This window comes from Corythoichthys intestinalis, chromosome 6 (genome assembly GCF_030265065.1).
Source record: "Corythoichthys intestinalis isolate RoL2023-P3 chromosome 6, ASM3026506v1, whole genome shotgun sequence".
Taxonomy (NCBI): Eukaryota; Metazoa; Chordata; class Actinopteri; order Syngnathiformes; family Syngnathidae; genus Corythoichthys; species Corythoichthys intestinalis.
This window is the reverse complement of record NC_080400.1, coordinates 33,540,351-33,557,508: the sequence shown is the minus strand read 5'-3', so window position 1 is coordinate 33,557,508 and position 17,158 is coordinate 33,540,351. Positions and strand designations below refer to the sequence as shown.

The window sequence follows — 17,158 nt, the reverse complement described above, 5'->3', positions numbered from 1 at the left end:
CTGGAAATACAGATAGAAAAGTTGTACAGTGAATAAATGCAGGCACATCACTAAAGCCTTCAATCAAAACAGATGAGTAAGGGACAGTGGGGTGAGTTGTGCCAGTTTTTACTTAAAGTGTCTTAAAGCAAGAGGATGACAGTAATGCTTTTGCGCCACCCCTGGCTTTCTGTACCACCAAGTTATTGTGGTGTGACTAACATTTTGAATTTGTCTACTCTTGGGATTTATTACAGACACATAACTCAAATAAGCAGAAGAACCAGTTTTGCCACTTGAGTTCAGGGGATTTGGTTCTAGAAGAGTGGTAGGTGGCTCCCTTGTGTCTATACCAGCTTCAATTCCTATGCCACGAGTTTGCTTGAATTGGTCAGCCACTGGCACAAATTACCCCACGTCCACCATTTTGAAGAGGTAAAACATCATTGCCATGCTTTAGAGCTAGTATCATGAGAACTGGTTACCCCCTATATCTTACTAACGGACTAAGGACTAAACATATGGAATGGTTTTAAAATTTGTCTTTAGTTGATTAAACACAGCAAAAACAAACCACAAAAAAATCATACAATTTTCACTGAAAGCGAAAACATTTTTTTAACTTAAATATGCTTACCTCTGAAAGCCATGTCTCCCTTCTTTGCAGGATGAGTGAATAACTTTCCCTCAAAAAAGAATGAAAAAAATATAAGTGGTCACATGACCAACTTTTTCTACGGTTTTCTGTATAACAGGGGTGGCACTACTTCCCCTCTGGCACAACTCACCCCACTTTCCCCTACAGCAGAACCTCCACAGTCACAACGATTTGCTTCTAGAAAAATGAAACACAAGTCAAAAACATTAAGTTTAATGCCAAGTTATAAACCAGCAAATAGTGTCTTCAGCTGTTGTGTGTGTATTGCTTTCACTTTGGATTTTTAGTTATGAGGGGGATATGAGGATAATTAACTAATCGGGCGCATTCACACTAGAGCAAGAGGACCAGGGTCTGGTAGGAGAGCTTCCTTACAGCAACACTTGCAAATGAGTTGTTGAAAAGGTTCAGCATTCGCACGGCGCCAACCGAACTTTCAGAGTAGCATCACATGGAGGAAAGGTGCACTCATTGATTGGATAAATTAAGTAAATACTTCCCTGTGGCGTGGAGCGTCACAGCGTGGTGCTGAGACACTGTACATAATGTAGCATAGCATATTAGCAAGTCACCGCTTGGCCAGCGGCAGGGTCGCTCCCTCTCGACTTAATGCTGATTGAACTGGAGTATATAAAAAAGCATTGGGAAAAATTAAACCAGGAAAGGGACGCGCAGGATACACCAAGTCACACAGGCACAAAATCGCTCTCACTTTCGTGACTTTTTGGACTGTCAAATTGTCACCACTTCCAAGAGAGCGAGACTCACGAATTTTGCCACTGTCAATCGCACACGGTACGTTTCGCGAAAGCATGCAAAACACAACCGCCAGAGGAGAACCCGATTCGGTGTATAAAATGCAACTGCTTAGCGCAGCACAACACCATTTGGCCATGGCTAATCGTCTGTCATCTTGCCATTGTTGATTTTGAATAGCATGCGCGCTGTACTTCCACCTCCATGGATGCCCTGCGTGTAACGTCACAGACTGGAGCGTCACAGCGTGAAGCAAAAGCGGACCCTGCTCCGGTTGCATTCACAAGTGAAGCAGGGTGTGCTTAAAGCGGACTAAAACCCACGATTTTTGAGCGGACCAGACTTTGTTTGTTTGGTCCGAACTATAGTTCGGACGTGCCTTCACATTTACAAAACGAAGCGGACTATCTGTGGAAAAAAAACCCTGGTCTGTTTCAAACGGGCTAAACAGTGCTATTGTGAAAGCGCCCTTAATAGCTGGCTGCGCAATACAAGTCATAAAATTATTCATTGAGAAATGAAAATGTATTTTACCAAGTAGTTCTTGACTGTATAATAGAAACTAAAATAAGACTAAGTATCACAGCAATAAGCTTCAGGTCTCTGTAAGGCATTATCTAAGAGTGAGTGGTTATGGATTTTTTCAGAAGTGCCACCGTTTACTTCTGCGGGAAGCCCCCATCCCACGTACACAATGAATGGGATGCAGCGAGTGTGAAACACCCATTACTGGTCACAGTACAGCACATCAACTATGCTTAAAGTGACCTCTAGAAGTCTCCAAACACTACATTCACCTTGCAACAGACAAATATGGCAATAAGTTCTAAAATGAAACTAAAATGATCACATGACACAAACTAAATAGCATCAATAGCAAGTCATTAAACAACTTGAACAGTAATGAAGAAATAATTATTAATGAATAATTATTAAAGAACATGAACTTTGAACGTTACATTTTACACTATTATTTACATACAGTGGTACGTCGACATACGATCGCATCGACATTCGATCCGTTTGACATCCGACGTAAAATTTGACTTGTCATTTGTCTTGAAATATGATGATTATGACAGCGTTGCAATTTCATTGTTTTCACGCAAAACGGACGCACTGCAGATTTTCTTGTGAGGGAACTCAACATGGGTCCCAAGAAGAATACTGCAGGTGGTGAAAAAAGGTGATGCTTACCATTGAAATTAAGATGGAAATGATAGAAAAAAATGAGCGCGGTGTGCGCCTCAATGTACTGGCACGACAATATGGCTGGAATATCTCTACAATCTCGACGGTCCTCCTCCAACCTCTGTTCCCCAGTTTTTATAAGTTAAGGTGACAATTATATTTATTGTAACATCGGCAAGGAAGTCGCCAGCTCTGTCAGGTTTGTAATCATTTAACATTGAACTTGTGCACAACGACACAGCTACTGTCCGCCATAGCCGACGCCTATGGAGGACCAGGAGTGCAAAAATTCAATAAATAAATACACCATTAAATTACACAATTAAATAAATAATTAAAAGTGTCATAAAAATGCTTTTATTTCAATATTTATTTATTTATTTCAATATTTATTTCAATTTATATTTATTTATTTCAATTTTTATTTATTTCAATTTTTATTTATTTATTTCGATTTATATTTATTTATTTCAATTTTTAATTATTTATTTCAATTTATATTTATTTATTTCAATTCATATTTATTTATTTCAATTTTTATTTATTTATTTCAATTTATATTTATTTCAAAATTTATTTCGATTTTTATTTATTTATTTCAATTTTTATTCTTTTATTTCAACTTTTATTATTTATTTCAATTTTTATATATTTATTTCATTTTATATTTATTTATTTCAAAATGTATTTCAATTTTTATTCATTTATTTCAATTTTTATTCATTTATTTCAATTTTTATTTATTTATTTCAACATTTATTTATTTATTTCACTTTTTATTTATTTCATTCTTGCACTCTTGTTCCCCGTGTGGCCGCATGAAATAATTTTATCTGTCATTGGCTCATCAAACTCGGTGGGCGGGCGTGAACTAGGCGGGGTTTGAGTTGATCGAGTAATAAGCGATTGCTTCGTCCTATTTCTTCCCAACATGGCGGCATTATCTGAGATTTTGCATGAGCTCTCTTGGGACATGTTAGATTTCTCAGAACAAATTGAAGCAGGACATTTGGACCCTGGGTACGTGTCCTACAAAACAGAGCAATTAATTAATGTTATTGGCATCATCTCGGCTCTGTCAGGTCAAGATGTTGATCGAAGAGTTTTCTATAGTTTAGAACTGCGGTAAAGCCAGCCTCCACTCGTAAAAACGAAGTCAAACCAGCCGCCCCTCATTTGGATTATTGTTTGCATTACGGTAATGCAATGCGCTGGCTTCAGAATGCAATGACGTGGCTTCAGAGCTTAAGTCCCTTTATTAAATATATGGGGGAAAAAACGGTGACCTATTCGATAACGGGTCCACTTTAGAGAGACACTGGAGCACCCCTAGACCCAAACTAAATCATTATCATGTAAAAATGATGTCGGAGTTCAGAGTAAAACTACTTAGAAAACTGCTAGTTATTTCTGTCATTTAGCCTTATTTCAAAACTTGATAAAAATAAATAAATAAATAAATAAAAGCTGGTAAATATCCAAGGACCGTTCCACTTCTGAGATACTAGAGTTTCCCGTATGCAGACATCAGCCCGTTTAAAGGCGCTGGCCCGCGCGATGTAGAAGCCACAGACTGGACTCCACCATGGGCTGCTGGTGGAGTTCTCCTCAGAGTGTCCTCGATTAAATTTGCTGCTTCTCTGGGCAGCTCTGGGCACATTTTGGACATATGTATGTTTTGCTTGGACAACACACGAAATGCGTCAAAGCCTACTACCGCTACACTGACCACGCTAGTGACGCTACTAATCTTCGTCGTCTTTGTGATTTTGAGGGAGCAATGATTTTTCAGATTATACGGATCTACACTGCCACTTTATGTATCGGGTGTACATAAAAATTAGCCAATGCCTCAGGCGTCAATCTATTATCCGAGATCGACTAGTTAAGACTTACTTTGCTGAGCAACCAATCAGACGTTAGAAACTTTGACGAGCAAACGTGACAGATAAAAGTATTTCATGGTTGCACCTCCAGAGGAATAAGAGTGCAAGAATGAAATAAATAAAAAGTGAAATGAATAAATGTTGAAATAAATAAATAAAAGTTGAAATAAATACATAAAAATTGAAATAAATAAAAATCGAAAAAAAATGTGAAATAAATATAAATTGAAATAAATAAATAACTAAAAATTGAAATAAATAAAAATTGAAATAAATAAAAATTGAAATAAATAAATATTGAAATAAATAAATATAAATTGAAATAAATAAATAAATATTGAAATAAATAAATATAAATTGAAATAAATAAATAAAAATTGAAATAAATATTGAAATAAATAAATAAAAATTGAAATAAATATTGAAATAAATAAATAAATATTGAAATAGAAGCATTTTAATGACACTTTTAATTATTTATTTAATTGTGTATTTATTTATTGAATTTTTGCACTCCTGGTCCTCCATAGACGCCAACAACAAAGTGAAAAGAGAAAGTAAAAACTTCCTACTCTTCTGCACCTCTCCCTCTGTTGTCAGTCACAAAGTGTGTTCAGGAGTAACATGAAAAACACAACCGCCACATTAGTTAGAACCCGATTTGTTACATCATTTATTTATTGATTTATTTTATTATTCAGATTTGTATTCACAATTTATTTGTTTTGCTATGTGTAATTGCTATTTATAATTTTACCTGCAGTATTTATTAAGGATTTAGCGTAGGGTTTTTTGGCTTTGCAACAAATTATTGAAATTATAATATATTCTTATGGGAAAATCCCACTCGACATATTACCATTTCGACTTACAAATCAGATCCTGGAACGAATTAAATTTTCGTATGTAGAGATAACACTCTATTGTGCTTTGCAGTCAAATGAATCAAAGCTTCATGTTAGTTAATTTGCTATATGGCGCTGTCAAGTGGTCTTGAAGCCGAAGAGGTCAACAATGTTGAGAATTCTATCGCAATTTGTTGAAGGAAATGACATGAATGTGCTTTTGTCACTATACAGTGGTATGAAAAATTATCTGAACCTTTTGGAATTTTTCAAATTTCTGCATAAAATCACCTCCAAATGTGATCTGATCTTTTGTCAAAATCACACCGATGAAAATACAGTGTCTGCTCAAACTTAAACCACCCAAACATTTATAGGTTTTCATTTTTTAATGAGAACAGCATACAAACAATGACAGAAGGGGGGGGGGGGGGGGGGGGGGATTAAGTGAACGCTCTGCCTAAGGAGACTTAAAAAGCAATTGAAACAAATTTTTACCACATATTTTAAGGCAGGCAGGTATGTGGCCAATCACTGACGAGTGGTTTAAAGCTGCCCTGTCCACTATAAAACACATCTGGTAAAAAAAGAGCTGTCTGAAGACCTGCGATCAAGGATTGTTGATTCGTATAAAGCTGGGAAAGAATACAAAATCATCTCTAAAAGTCTGGATGCTCATCAATAGACAGTCAGAGAATGGAATTTGGCACTGTTGCTCCTCTCCCAAGTAATGGCCGTCCTCCAAAGATGCCAAAGATATCAAGTGTGATGGTTCTTACATATGCCCCTTTCACACTGAAACTAGTGGGTCAACGCGCGTTTTTTCCAAGCCGATGCAACCCACTAGCAATTGGCATTTGGCACTGTTATGTACTTCCCTGATCTAAGTACATGTAAGGCCGAGACTTGAATGGAACAACACTTCTTTATTCAGTGTGCTTCTCATCATATATATCACAGAGACATAACAGAGATTCCTTTTTATACTGTAATACCACACCCACAGGAAGTGCACACTATGGCAACAGCAGTGTGACATAAATATGTCACAGGCACCTTTCCCATTGACAAAAAAAAAAAAAAAAAAAAAAGCCGTGTTTTTTTTTTTTTTTTCACCCGTCTAACCCCCCACCCCTCAGCCGTGCATAAGGTTACGTGACGTCAACATGCTAAGATCAACGTCGACAAGTGCGACCGAATTCATTCATTCAAGGAAGTAAACAAAGCAGAGCATTATGGAAGCCTCCTTTCCGTTTGTGTTCTGTTTTCATGCTTTTTACTGCCCTCAAAATGGTCGAAATGCGGCAAAGGATCAACACTCTGCTTGTGCTGGGGCAACGTAGGCGACGTGAATTCTTCTACTAGCTTTGTTGTTAGCATCGACGTAACTACGGTTGTGGGGCGTGTTAAATAGGAGCCGACTGGCATGTTGTTATGACGCATTACGTAAGAGCCTACGTCACAACGTAAATTAGGGTGTTGACTGTTGACCCGGGGTTTTGCTTTCACACTGCATGACCATCAGAGCCGAGGTGATTTTAACGCGGGTCGCTTGGCGGGCTGGTTGACACGGGTAGAAGCGGGTCGCTGCACCTTTCCCACTGCCACCAAAAGCCGATTGTTAGTGGGTTGACACGGGTTTTTTGGCCAGTGGGAAAGGGGTATTAGTTTCCCCCCTCTGTCATTGTTTGCATACTATCCTCATTAAAATATGAAAACCTATAAATGTTTGGGTGGTTTTAGTTAAAGCAGACACTGTTCTTCTCTGTGTGATTTTGAGAAAGATCAGATCACATCAGATAATATTTTAATAATATTGTCTTCATGCTTGCACTTGTTTTATATATGTGGCAAATAAGAATAAGGAAGGTAGGTGGGGCTGTCATAGTATTTACATGTTTTTTTCACCAAATGATTAAAAAAAATACATTATTTTTTGTGATATAAAATAGCCCATATCGTGATAGAGGATTTTTTTCATATTGCGCACTACGAATGGCAAGTAAGGAAAATACCCATGCCACTCAAGGCCACGCTATGCCTTTTTAAGTCCTACACACTCATACCTCTGATGCACGATTGCATGTTATTGTGTAATGTAGCCATATACAATATATAATTACTCACTAAAGAAGCCAAATTGCTCTCAGCCTTAGTTTCTGTTTCATATGAAAGTGTGTGTAGATTAAATAGACAAAACATTGCTAGTGCCTCTAGGTAAAAGTTTAAAGTGCATGTGACACGAAAAAGCATGTTTATTTCATTATAAACGCTGTATTTTGTGCTCTTGAATGATATGGACTGCTTGGATGTGTGTGGAAGTGATCGCTATATTTATTAATTTTTTTAATCCCGCGCCATGAAAATGAGTGACTTCCGGCTTCGGTCTTGCATTGAGGAGGAGGGCGCTGTGACGTGTACGGGTGAAGGCGTCCTCTTCACTATACAGCTGTACTGTTGTGTATGAGGACTAAGGATTCAGCTGATTTTGCGGATCAATACGTTTATTTTTCGCATCACACCAGCCAAACGGCTGCAGAAAAATCTTGCTGTATGAGGCAGAGGCATGTGCGCCTTTTTGGAGTTTCAAAAGGTTCCCATTCACCATGGATATTGGCCAGAACAAGCCCTACTACTGTGGGACCATTGGACTTACGAGGGAGTAAACATCTTGTTTTGTATTATGTTAAATACGAATACAGCCATTACAAAGTAAACACTACAAACTTTCTTTAAATAAAGGACTACTTACGTTTGATCATTGATAGGCATGTAAAAATCTCTCCTCGTGCACATTAGCTGCACGTTAGCTGCACAACAACTGCAGCCACCCTCTGTAAATTGCTCTCCGCCGGGTGGTTTGCCGATCCGCAAAGGCAATCGACAATCCAGTCGTCATGTCAAATAATCCGGGCTAGTTATGTGTGATTTTCCGCTTCGAAGACTTTGAAACAGCACTCTGTTCTGGTTAGCATGTCGACTAGCTGTCACACCTCTTGGTTTGTTTACATTCTCCGAAGCCGGGGAAGGGAAATAACATATGTCCGATTTAGGTGTCATAAAATATCGTTCGGGAGGTGCAACAGTAAAGGTGAAGTCGACAGTTTTGACCATTATGGACTAATTTTGCCATGTCGTCCTGAATAAGTGCATTTTTATTATTTCATATTCCATTTAGCACAAGACTGTTATTTGTCATGACCATGCCATTTATTTAGCAATTGGGGACATTACTTGGATAAAAATTATATCCTGTAAAAATATTGAAGAGACAGTAACAATGACATTTTGCAGCTCTCTTCGTCGCATTTTCCTCGTTGTGAATAGTTCCCTCTCGATGGGCTGACTGGTCCTTCTCAAGCCATTTATTTAGCTATTGGGGAAAAATACTTGGATAAAAAGAATATCCTGTAAAAATATTGGAGTAGAGAGACTGAAACAATGACATTTTGCGGCTCTCTTCGTCGCATTTTCCTCGTTCTGAATAGTTCCCCCTCAATGGGCTGAATAGTAAAACCGATGAGCCCAGTCTCCCGCTGACGTCATCCACCTGTTGGGGACGCTAGAGCCCTATAATGATAGGCGTGGCGAACTGGCAAATTAAAAGACTAATTTCTCGTCATCTGCGCTTTGCTAAATTGTTGTATATAGTCGAATCATCTCAAAATATGATTCAAATTCACATAATAATGCTATTTAAGACTTTTTTTCTCCTGCCGTATGCTCTTTAATGTATTACATAAATATGCATATAACTCAAAACATGTCTTTATTTAAGTGAAGGGAAATGTTAATCCATTCCAACCACCACAGTTTAGAGGTCTAAACTTCTGCAGCACTATAATAGGTTGTTCTTTTCACAGGATAAATCCAAATATGACTGAGTACTGTTGTATTGTGTAATCAAAAGAGTTGCATTGTTCACTTGAAAAAACTTGCTGAAAAGGGTGGCAATACAGTACCATGGATGCTAATTAGCAAAAGCATTAGCACATCATTTTCCCACATATTTGTCAGCAAAAACATTAAAGGAAAAGAGAAGGTTTGGATCACGTGCATCCTAGGAGAAATAGTCTAATAAAAAAAAAATGTAAAAATTTGTGTGATAGTGGAGAAGAATGCCACAAAACAGATGTCATTAATAGTGATTGTCACAGGCACGCGTGCTCCAATGTATTAATGTCTTTGTGTGTGGGTATCACCACATCACAAATTGGCTGCGCCCGTACTATCTGGTGTCATTTTTTTGCGTTTAAACATAATTTTATCCCTTATCAGAGTTCCAACAAACTTTTGATTTGCATACTGAGATTCTTTGACCAACCATTTTCACGTGACAGTCATGTACACTAAATCTTTCTTTAGAATGCACGTGTAATTGTTTTTATTTTATATTTAGTTTAAAAGTAAACCAACTGGGAATGGCAATAAAAGATTGAAGCCTCATTGGGCCTTTTTGAAGTCTTTAGCACTCATCCCGTCTGTCTGTCTGATCCTCCTGTCCCCCGACACTACAGTGTCAGTATCTCAAATTGGAGCTCCCAAGTCAAAAAATTAAGAAAATGAACAAATAAACAAAATTAAGAAAAGACTGCTTGTATCTCGAAAATCTCATTACTCAAGTCATTCTTACATAAAAGGCACCACTGTACAGGCATTACATTGGAATTGAGTTTTATTTTAATCCAAACTAAAAAGTGAGTTTTCCATTAGCAGAATAATGCCTTAAACTAAACACCCAACATACTATAATAGTACAAATAAAAATAATGATTAATGAATGATTTTAGCTCGCATAGTCTGCACCTGACATAATTTCTAATTACCTGAGGGAATTATGGCAGAAACAAACAGTGCAGTTACTGCATTCCTCTCATCCAGGGGTGCTCACTATTTTTTGCTCCAAGATAGCGGTTTAATTTCGACAGCGGAGGTGGGGGTTGGGATGGTGCCTTTAAGGGCACTTTCACACTAGCACTGTTTGGTCCTTTGTAAAAGGACCAAAGTTCTTTTTCTCAGATAGTACACTTTGTATTGTAAATATGAACGTGCATCCAAACTCTAGTTCGGACCAAACAAACAAAGTCTGGTCCGCTCAAAATTCGTGGCTCTTGGTCTGCTTTAAGCGCACCCTGGGTGTGCTTACCCTGGTAAATACACTAGGCATGTCCGTGGCGCGTCAACGTTGCCAACGCGTCCACGCAGCGCTGATGGTCGCCCCCAATTTCAACAGTATGCATTTTACGAACAGAGAGTATGTGGAGCGGCTGGATTGGTTCACGCGAGGATTGCAAGATCGCGCAAGAATCTGAGAGTAGCGGGTATTTAAAGATAACAATGCAACAACCATTTGCCTTTCAGACCCTGCATACTGGTCAGCTTTCTTTCTGAAAGAAAGAAGAAAAAAGAAGTCCTGTGCTAAAGGAAAAAAAACAATCGCAATCACCAAGAAAGATTTCAACATGTATTTTACAAATCAAATGCCTCAAAGAATAATTTTTTTCTCACGAAAGGTTTTACAAAGCTATGTTACTGAATTTTCTGAAGTTAAAACGCCACACAGAAATTAATAAAATTGATTGCATATTATTTTGAAAATTGACCGGATCTACCGTATTTTTACATGAGTGACTTCCAGTCTACCCGATTCTACCACGTTCAATTAAAGCAGGAGAATGCGTCTCGCGAAAAATAATAAACTCTGCCATTTGTTTCGGGTGCAACGCGTAGAACCGCTTTTGGGATGCGTCTGAAACGCAGCAGCTCTGCAACTGCTGTGCACTCGCTGCTTGGCTTCAACGGCTGCAACACTGATGCGCCGCAGACGTGCCTGGTGTATTCCAGCTTTTACTGCCTTTATGTTACATTACGTGCAGCGTCACAGCACCCACGGTGTGACGCTCACCCACCCAGGTAGGTATTTCCTCTACTAAATTTGTCAAATCAATGAGTGCGCCTTTCATCCACGTGATGCAACTCTGACAGTTTGTTTAGTGCAGTGTGAATACTGAACCTTTTCAATAAGTCATTTGCAAGTGTTGTTGCGAGGTAGCTCTCCAACCGGACCCTGGTCCTCTTGGTCTAATGTGAAAGTGCCCTAAAGCTCAGCAGCAATATATGTTGCGAGTTACTAATAAAATGACCTAGTCAAAATGATCTGGAGTTTTACAACTTATGTGGTAGTGCAACATACATAAACATAAGTTGCACACACAACATAATTAGCTATACTTCCCCCCCTTCCACCCCCCCCCAAAAAACATATATATATATATATATATATATATAAATATATAAAAAAAAATTGGGATGCCGTGATATACCCCCGCAAGTCTTGCGATCGACTGGTACTGTATATCGCGAATTACGTAATGAGCACCCCTGCTCTCAACCATATATTTAATGAAAGTTTGCGAATTTCCATCCATCAAACCACATACGAACACATCACCTTACCCCAGTCATTGGTTGACACATCTCGAAAGCAGATCTCACTGGCCAGCCGCTCTAAGTACTCAGGCAGGTCTGAGTACTCGTCCCCATAGGAAATGACCTTGATGCCTTTATCCAGCATGTTGTCCCGCAGTTTTTTGAACTCCCCAACATCCTCGCGCCGCACTAGCATGAAGTGCTCTAGGTCGGACTTATGTTTGACCGCCTCCAAGAACAAAGCCTGGAAGGTTGTGTCGTCAACTGTGCGTCCACAGCCCAGGAAAACAAATGACTTGGTCTCGTAAAGCTTCTGGATCTCACGCTGTGAAACCCAGTGAGAATATGCATTACTGTTCTTGGTAAATACAGTGAATTCCTATGTAGCACAAACAAATATACAAATAATTGATTCCATCTCATCAACCGTGATGATTCCAAAAGGAGTCTCAAGAGAGATCAGGACCACCGCAGTATAAAGCAGCAGTGAAAGCATCATATCAGTTAACCTTAGTTTGATTGATGTTTGCAGGTCAAAATTGGGTGGTGGATATTTAACAATGATAATTTCATTAAATATGTTGTGCCAAGACATTTTGAGTGCTTAAATAGAAAAATAATTTTGCAATGTAAATTATTACAGCATAAACCATCGACTTGGATGTAAAAAAACAAAAGGAGTTGTAAAATTGTGAGCATCGCACAGTGTTATAAATGCATCGTACTATCTGCTGTAGACACTACTAGAGTAATTGTGGTATTCTGACACTCACCATAACCTCGGTGTTCCTCAATACATTTTGGTAGCCAGCGGGGTGCAGCACAATCCCACACGGGTTGGTGTAGACACCATGGATGTGTAGAACGCTTAACCGTCGCTTCTCCTGAGCCCACTCTAACACCTACACACACATACGAAAAAGAACACACACTTTATAACAGTCCACTGCACACAATCCTGTTCCAACTGGGTAGGGAGGGAGCGTCACAGCACTAAGAGGATATTATAGCCCTGATGGAGACATGACATAAATACCACAACTGAGAAGCACAATAACAGGCTTCCATCGCCAAAGTATTTTTATTTGAAACAATATTTTCAAACTTCAAACGGCATCACTAGCATAATTTCATACTGAGGGAACATGCCCTGAATACTGATGAGATACGCGTACATTTTCCATTTTAGGCTTAGCTTTAATCCAAAAGCAAATAGAATGTAAAACTAGACCCACCCCACCTGTTCCAAACAGATGGCTATTTCAGGTGTGATAGTTATCTGTTGAACCAATATTTACCCACGAGGAACTTTACTAAAAGGCTGACATGGTGATTGAATTTAGAAGCTAAGTGAAAGTGCATTTGGTTTGTAACCTTACGGGAACGTATTGTTGCAACACCAGGGCTGGGGTGTCAGTATCAATTATAATGTGAACGTTTACATAATTGCAATAAGCAACACATTTTAACGGGAAAGTGTGTTGTACATTAAACTGTTTTACTAACATGATTGATACACTGCATTGCTTTAGTCTTGCAAGTTTTCCGAGAAAGGCTTTATAATATTCTTTGCTCACCTGTACACTTTTCTAAGCCTCGCTCTCCTGGTAAATTGCTGACTGGCTTGATCTACAACCCCTAGAAAAAATTATGAAATCACCAGTCTCTGATTATGTTTGCTGAGTCTTTTAATTGTGCAGAAAAAAGCACATATTAGGCATACTCAAAACTTAAAGAAGCCAAATGAAAGAAATACACACTCAGTTAATCATTAAATTTCCCTAATATTTCAAGACATTAAATACATGTTTTTCACATACACTTTTAACACATTTCTCAATGATAAGGCCGAGATTTTCCCAGTTTTAAAGTCAATTGTCAGCCCGTAAAAATGTCATTTTGATTCTTTGTAGACTATTTAAACTAAGACTGCTACAACATTTACAAACAGAATTAACATTGATTTTTACCAATAGAGGAAAAATAGAACAAAACTCATTCTGAATGTCAAATGAATCATGACAATTCAGAAACAAAACATGGATATGCTTTGGAGATGCCTTCGATCATTGGGGACAACTGAAAAGGAAGTAAAAAATGACAGATGCCAAAGTTGCACAACTTCTCAACAGATGATTTAGAGTTTTCCCATATTATTTTGTGTATGGTAAATTGACATTTGGAATAGGAACAAGGTTGGCATGCTTGTGCTACGTTGCGAGGCATGGGGTCGATTACCTAGGGCAAATTACTGTGTGCTGGTCGAAATTGATGGAGAAATAAAATCATCTTTGAGGATGCTGTCAATGCATTACCAAATGAGGTACAGTGATACCTCTACATACAAATTAAATACATTCTAGGACCTGATTTATAAATTGAAATTTATTTATTTGGATTTTCCTATAAAAATACATTATAATTCGATTAACTCGTTCAAAAGCCCAAAAACCTACGCTAAATCCTTAATAAATACTGCAGGTACAATTACGAATAGCAATTACAAATAGCAAAACAAATTATAAATACAAATTGGAATAACAATCGTTTTTATTGTCACCTTAATTTATAGGCTGGTGAGGCGGGAGGAGGTACTCTTACTGAACTCCAGTGAAATTTGAAACACTTGTTTTTGAAGACTGTAGCATGTACTTATTTCATTTTAGGTATGTAATAAGACTAGAGATGCACGATAATATCGGTCACCGATAATTATCGGCCGATAATGGCAATTATGATGTCACACAGATAATCCAGATAAAACGAAATTCAACCGATAATGCAATCCGATAATTACACTGTATATACTTGATTTAGCCTCCAAATGTGAGCAATCAACAGTTTTGTCCAATTCTGCTAGTTTTAAGGAGGTGTTTTTGCAGTGTAGTAATGTGATATATGTTAGGAATGGCTTACTTTTAAAGGCATTTTTGTGCAACTTGGGTGTTTACTCTCTAAGTACTTGTTGCCAAAAGCTTACCATTACACAATGTCATTGCCATTGTTTAGTTGTTGGAATTTACTACTTGTTCACATTTGATGTGGAAAAAACAGCACTAAATTACATTTTTGCACAGTAACATTTGATATTTGTATACTTTAAAATTTTACATACATATTTTAATAGAATTATCTGCGGGACATTATCGGTTATCGGGTGGAAGGGGCAGGAAATTATCGGTTATCGATATCGGTTGAAAAATGTATTATCGTGCATCACTAAATAAGACATAAATTGTACACTACATATTATGTGTGTTCACATGATCATTGCTTACGCTAATTTGTAGTTTGTTAGCCTCTGTCTTTCCTGATTGAAATACAAATTGGTATGATCGCACAGCTTGATTCGCCTTTGCGAAGCATTTCTCTGGCAGCCCAAAGGGGAAGGAGATGTTGTATGCATCAATATTTTGATCCTGGTTGCAGTACCACCTGCGTGAACATCCTCAGAGACTGGTTATCCCACAATTTTTTAGCCAGGGGTAGTAAGATGAACTTTTTAAACAAAACTTAAGCATAGTGCAAACAGTAATGTTTACCTTTTTCTCATCAGTCAGATCCAAAGACTCTAGTTTTGTGCCTTGGTGAGCTGCATAAATCTCCAACAGGTTGTCGAAGTTGGTGGTGAGGACTAATGCGCCGCTCTCCATTAACTGTAGGACAGAGCGCAGTAGGTGTTTCCCAGCGTGCTCCATCTTGCACTCCAAATCATCGAACACCTCGTACAAGCAGTCCTTGAAGAATGTGGATCGCACATTACCTGTTCTCTGGAAACAATACAATGGCACACATTTCACTTTTGTGGTTAAACACTGCAACAAAAAGCAGCAGTCCGAGTGCAAAAAATAATTTTTGATGAATGGAAATTAAATATATTGTATTCCCAAAGCTTAAATGCACCGAAACTTGGCCCAAATTTATTGGAAAAAATATCAAAAATACATTTTGGATATTGAAATTTCAATGTGTAACATCATGTGTACATCATACACTAGGGCTGCAACTAACGATTATCTTATAATCGATTACTCGGATGATCAATTAAACGATGAATCAGGTAAATGTCACTTTTTTCAGTTACCTTCACAATTTAACTTTAAGTTGTTTTAGGCATATTGTAAGTAAAATGGATGACTTTTTCCTATAAAAGGTAATATTTTCACACGGCTTCCCGACCTAACTGTATTGTAGTCTACAACTGCACCGTTTTAAGGACATAAAACTTGCTAAAGTTTTTGATAAAGGTTTTGAGTATAAAACAAAAACAATCTCAGTACAAAAATCAGTCAAAATGCCTGTTCATTCAAATAAAAATAAAATTTAAAAAAAAAAATATATATATATATATATATAGGTATGTATGCTGATTTACATTTTTTTCTTGTGGGTAAAGAGCTGATATGAAATGTGTCAATGACTCATTTGTTTTCTTTAAATAAACTAAACATCAAAATAAAGAGGCAGACGGGAATTAATCTGTTTTCTTTATCAAACAGTTGTTCATTAATACAATCCAAATCCAATTTTAGAGCACACTCCCTTGTATGACAATTTACACTTTGGATTAAATCTGATAGTAGAGAACGAAACACTAAAAGCATGAAGTAAGCAGATAAATTTGGAGCGCTTAAAAATAGTCTTTGTAAAACGTGATCAACTAGATCCTGAAACAAACCAACAACCTGGAGGAAACTAATTGGATTAAACTTGATTTCAGTGTGTTACTTATCTCACCATGTGACCTAAATCAAGCTTACATCAAGTGCCTCAGAAAAAATATGCAACACATTTGTCTACATATAATGAGATTTTAGGGACTAAAAGTGCAGAGCCAATTTTCCACCTTCAGAGGTAGTCTCACAGTGGCAACATGGGGAGTGAACAACAAGCACTGTTGCGTTGAAAGCAATATTGCCACTAACATCTAATTATACGATTGCAGGATGCAGACATAATCCTACTCCACTTTGAACTGCATATTTGATACATCTCAGAATTTTTTTTTTTTTTGCTGGAGTTTTATGGGCTCTCTTGTGTAAAAGGGGCTCTCATTCACAATGATTGTGCCATGAATAAATATATGTCGTAAACCTGCATAGTAGCTAAAAGTAATGAACCTTTGTGCTGAGCTGTAGTGACTAAGGTGATCTTGGCACAAGGAGATGCTCAACTCTTGCAACGATTAACCCACTAATGGGCTCAACAGCTTGATTGCTTTCCACCGGAAGAAACCCATTATTTATATATATGGCAGCCAAGCTGATCACTGTATCCTCAGGCCAAATGAGGATTTAGGCAAACACCAAATAAAGTGCAAGTAAATGGGTCTTTTTAGCCAATCAAGAATTGACCGGTTTCACTAGGACTTACTTGCTATTCATTGCAGTTTTGCCTAAAAACAAATTGGATCA

The 17,158-nt window shown here is 37.7% G+C and overlaps 1 protein-coding gene across 3 annotated transcripts in view; it reads right to left on the bottom strand.

Moving 5' to 3' along the window:
* fam118b (family with sequence similarity 118 member B) overlaps positions 1-17,158 on the bottom strand; it is a 28,041-nt gene that overhangs the window by 1,301 nt on the left and 9,582 nt on the right. For 2 of the 3 annotated variants that reach the window (XR_009063483.1, XM_057839028.1), the window contains exons 4-8: positions 15,287-15,514; positions 12,518-12,646; positions 11,772-12,069; positions 768-814; positions 617-665 (exon numbers count right to left, since the gene is read on the bottom strand). Coding sequence is in view for 2 of the 3 variants with exons in the window: in XM_057839028.1 (XP_057695011.1) it covers positions 617-665; positions 768-814; positions 11,772-12,069; positions 12,518-12,646; positions 15,287-15,514 (751 nt within the window). In the remaining variant the exon portion in view is untranslated. Of the gene's footprint in view, positions 1-19; positions 666-767; positions 815-11,771; positions 12,070-12,517; positions 12,647-15,286; positions 15,515-17,158 lie in introns of those variants that run through there. The other variant, XM_057839027.1, reaches the window with a different exon arrangement.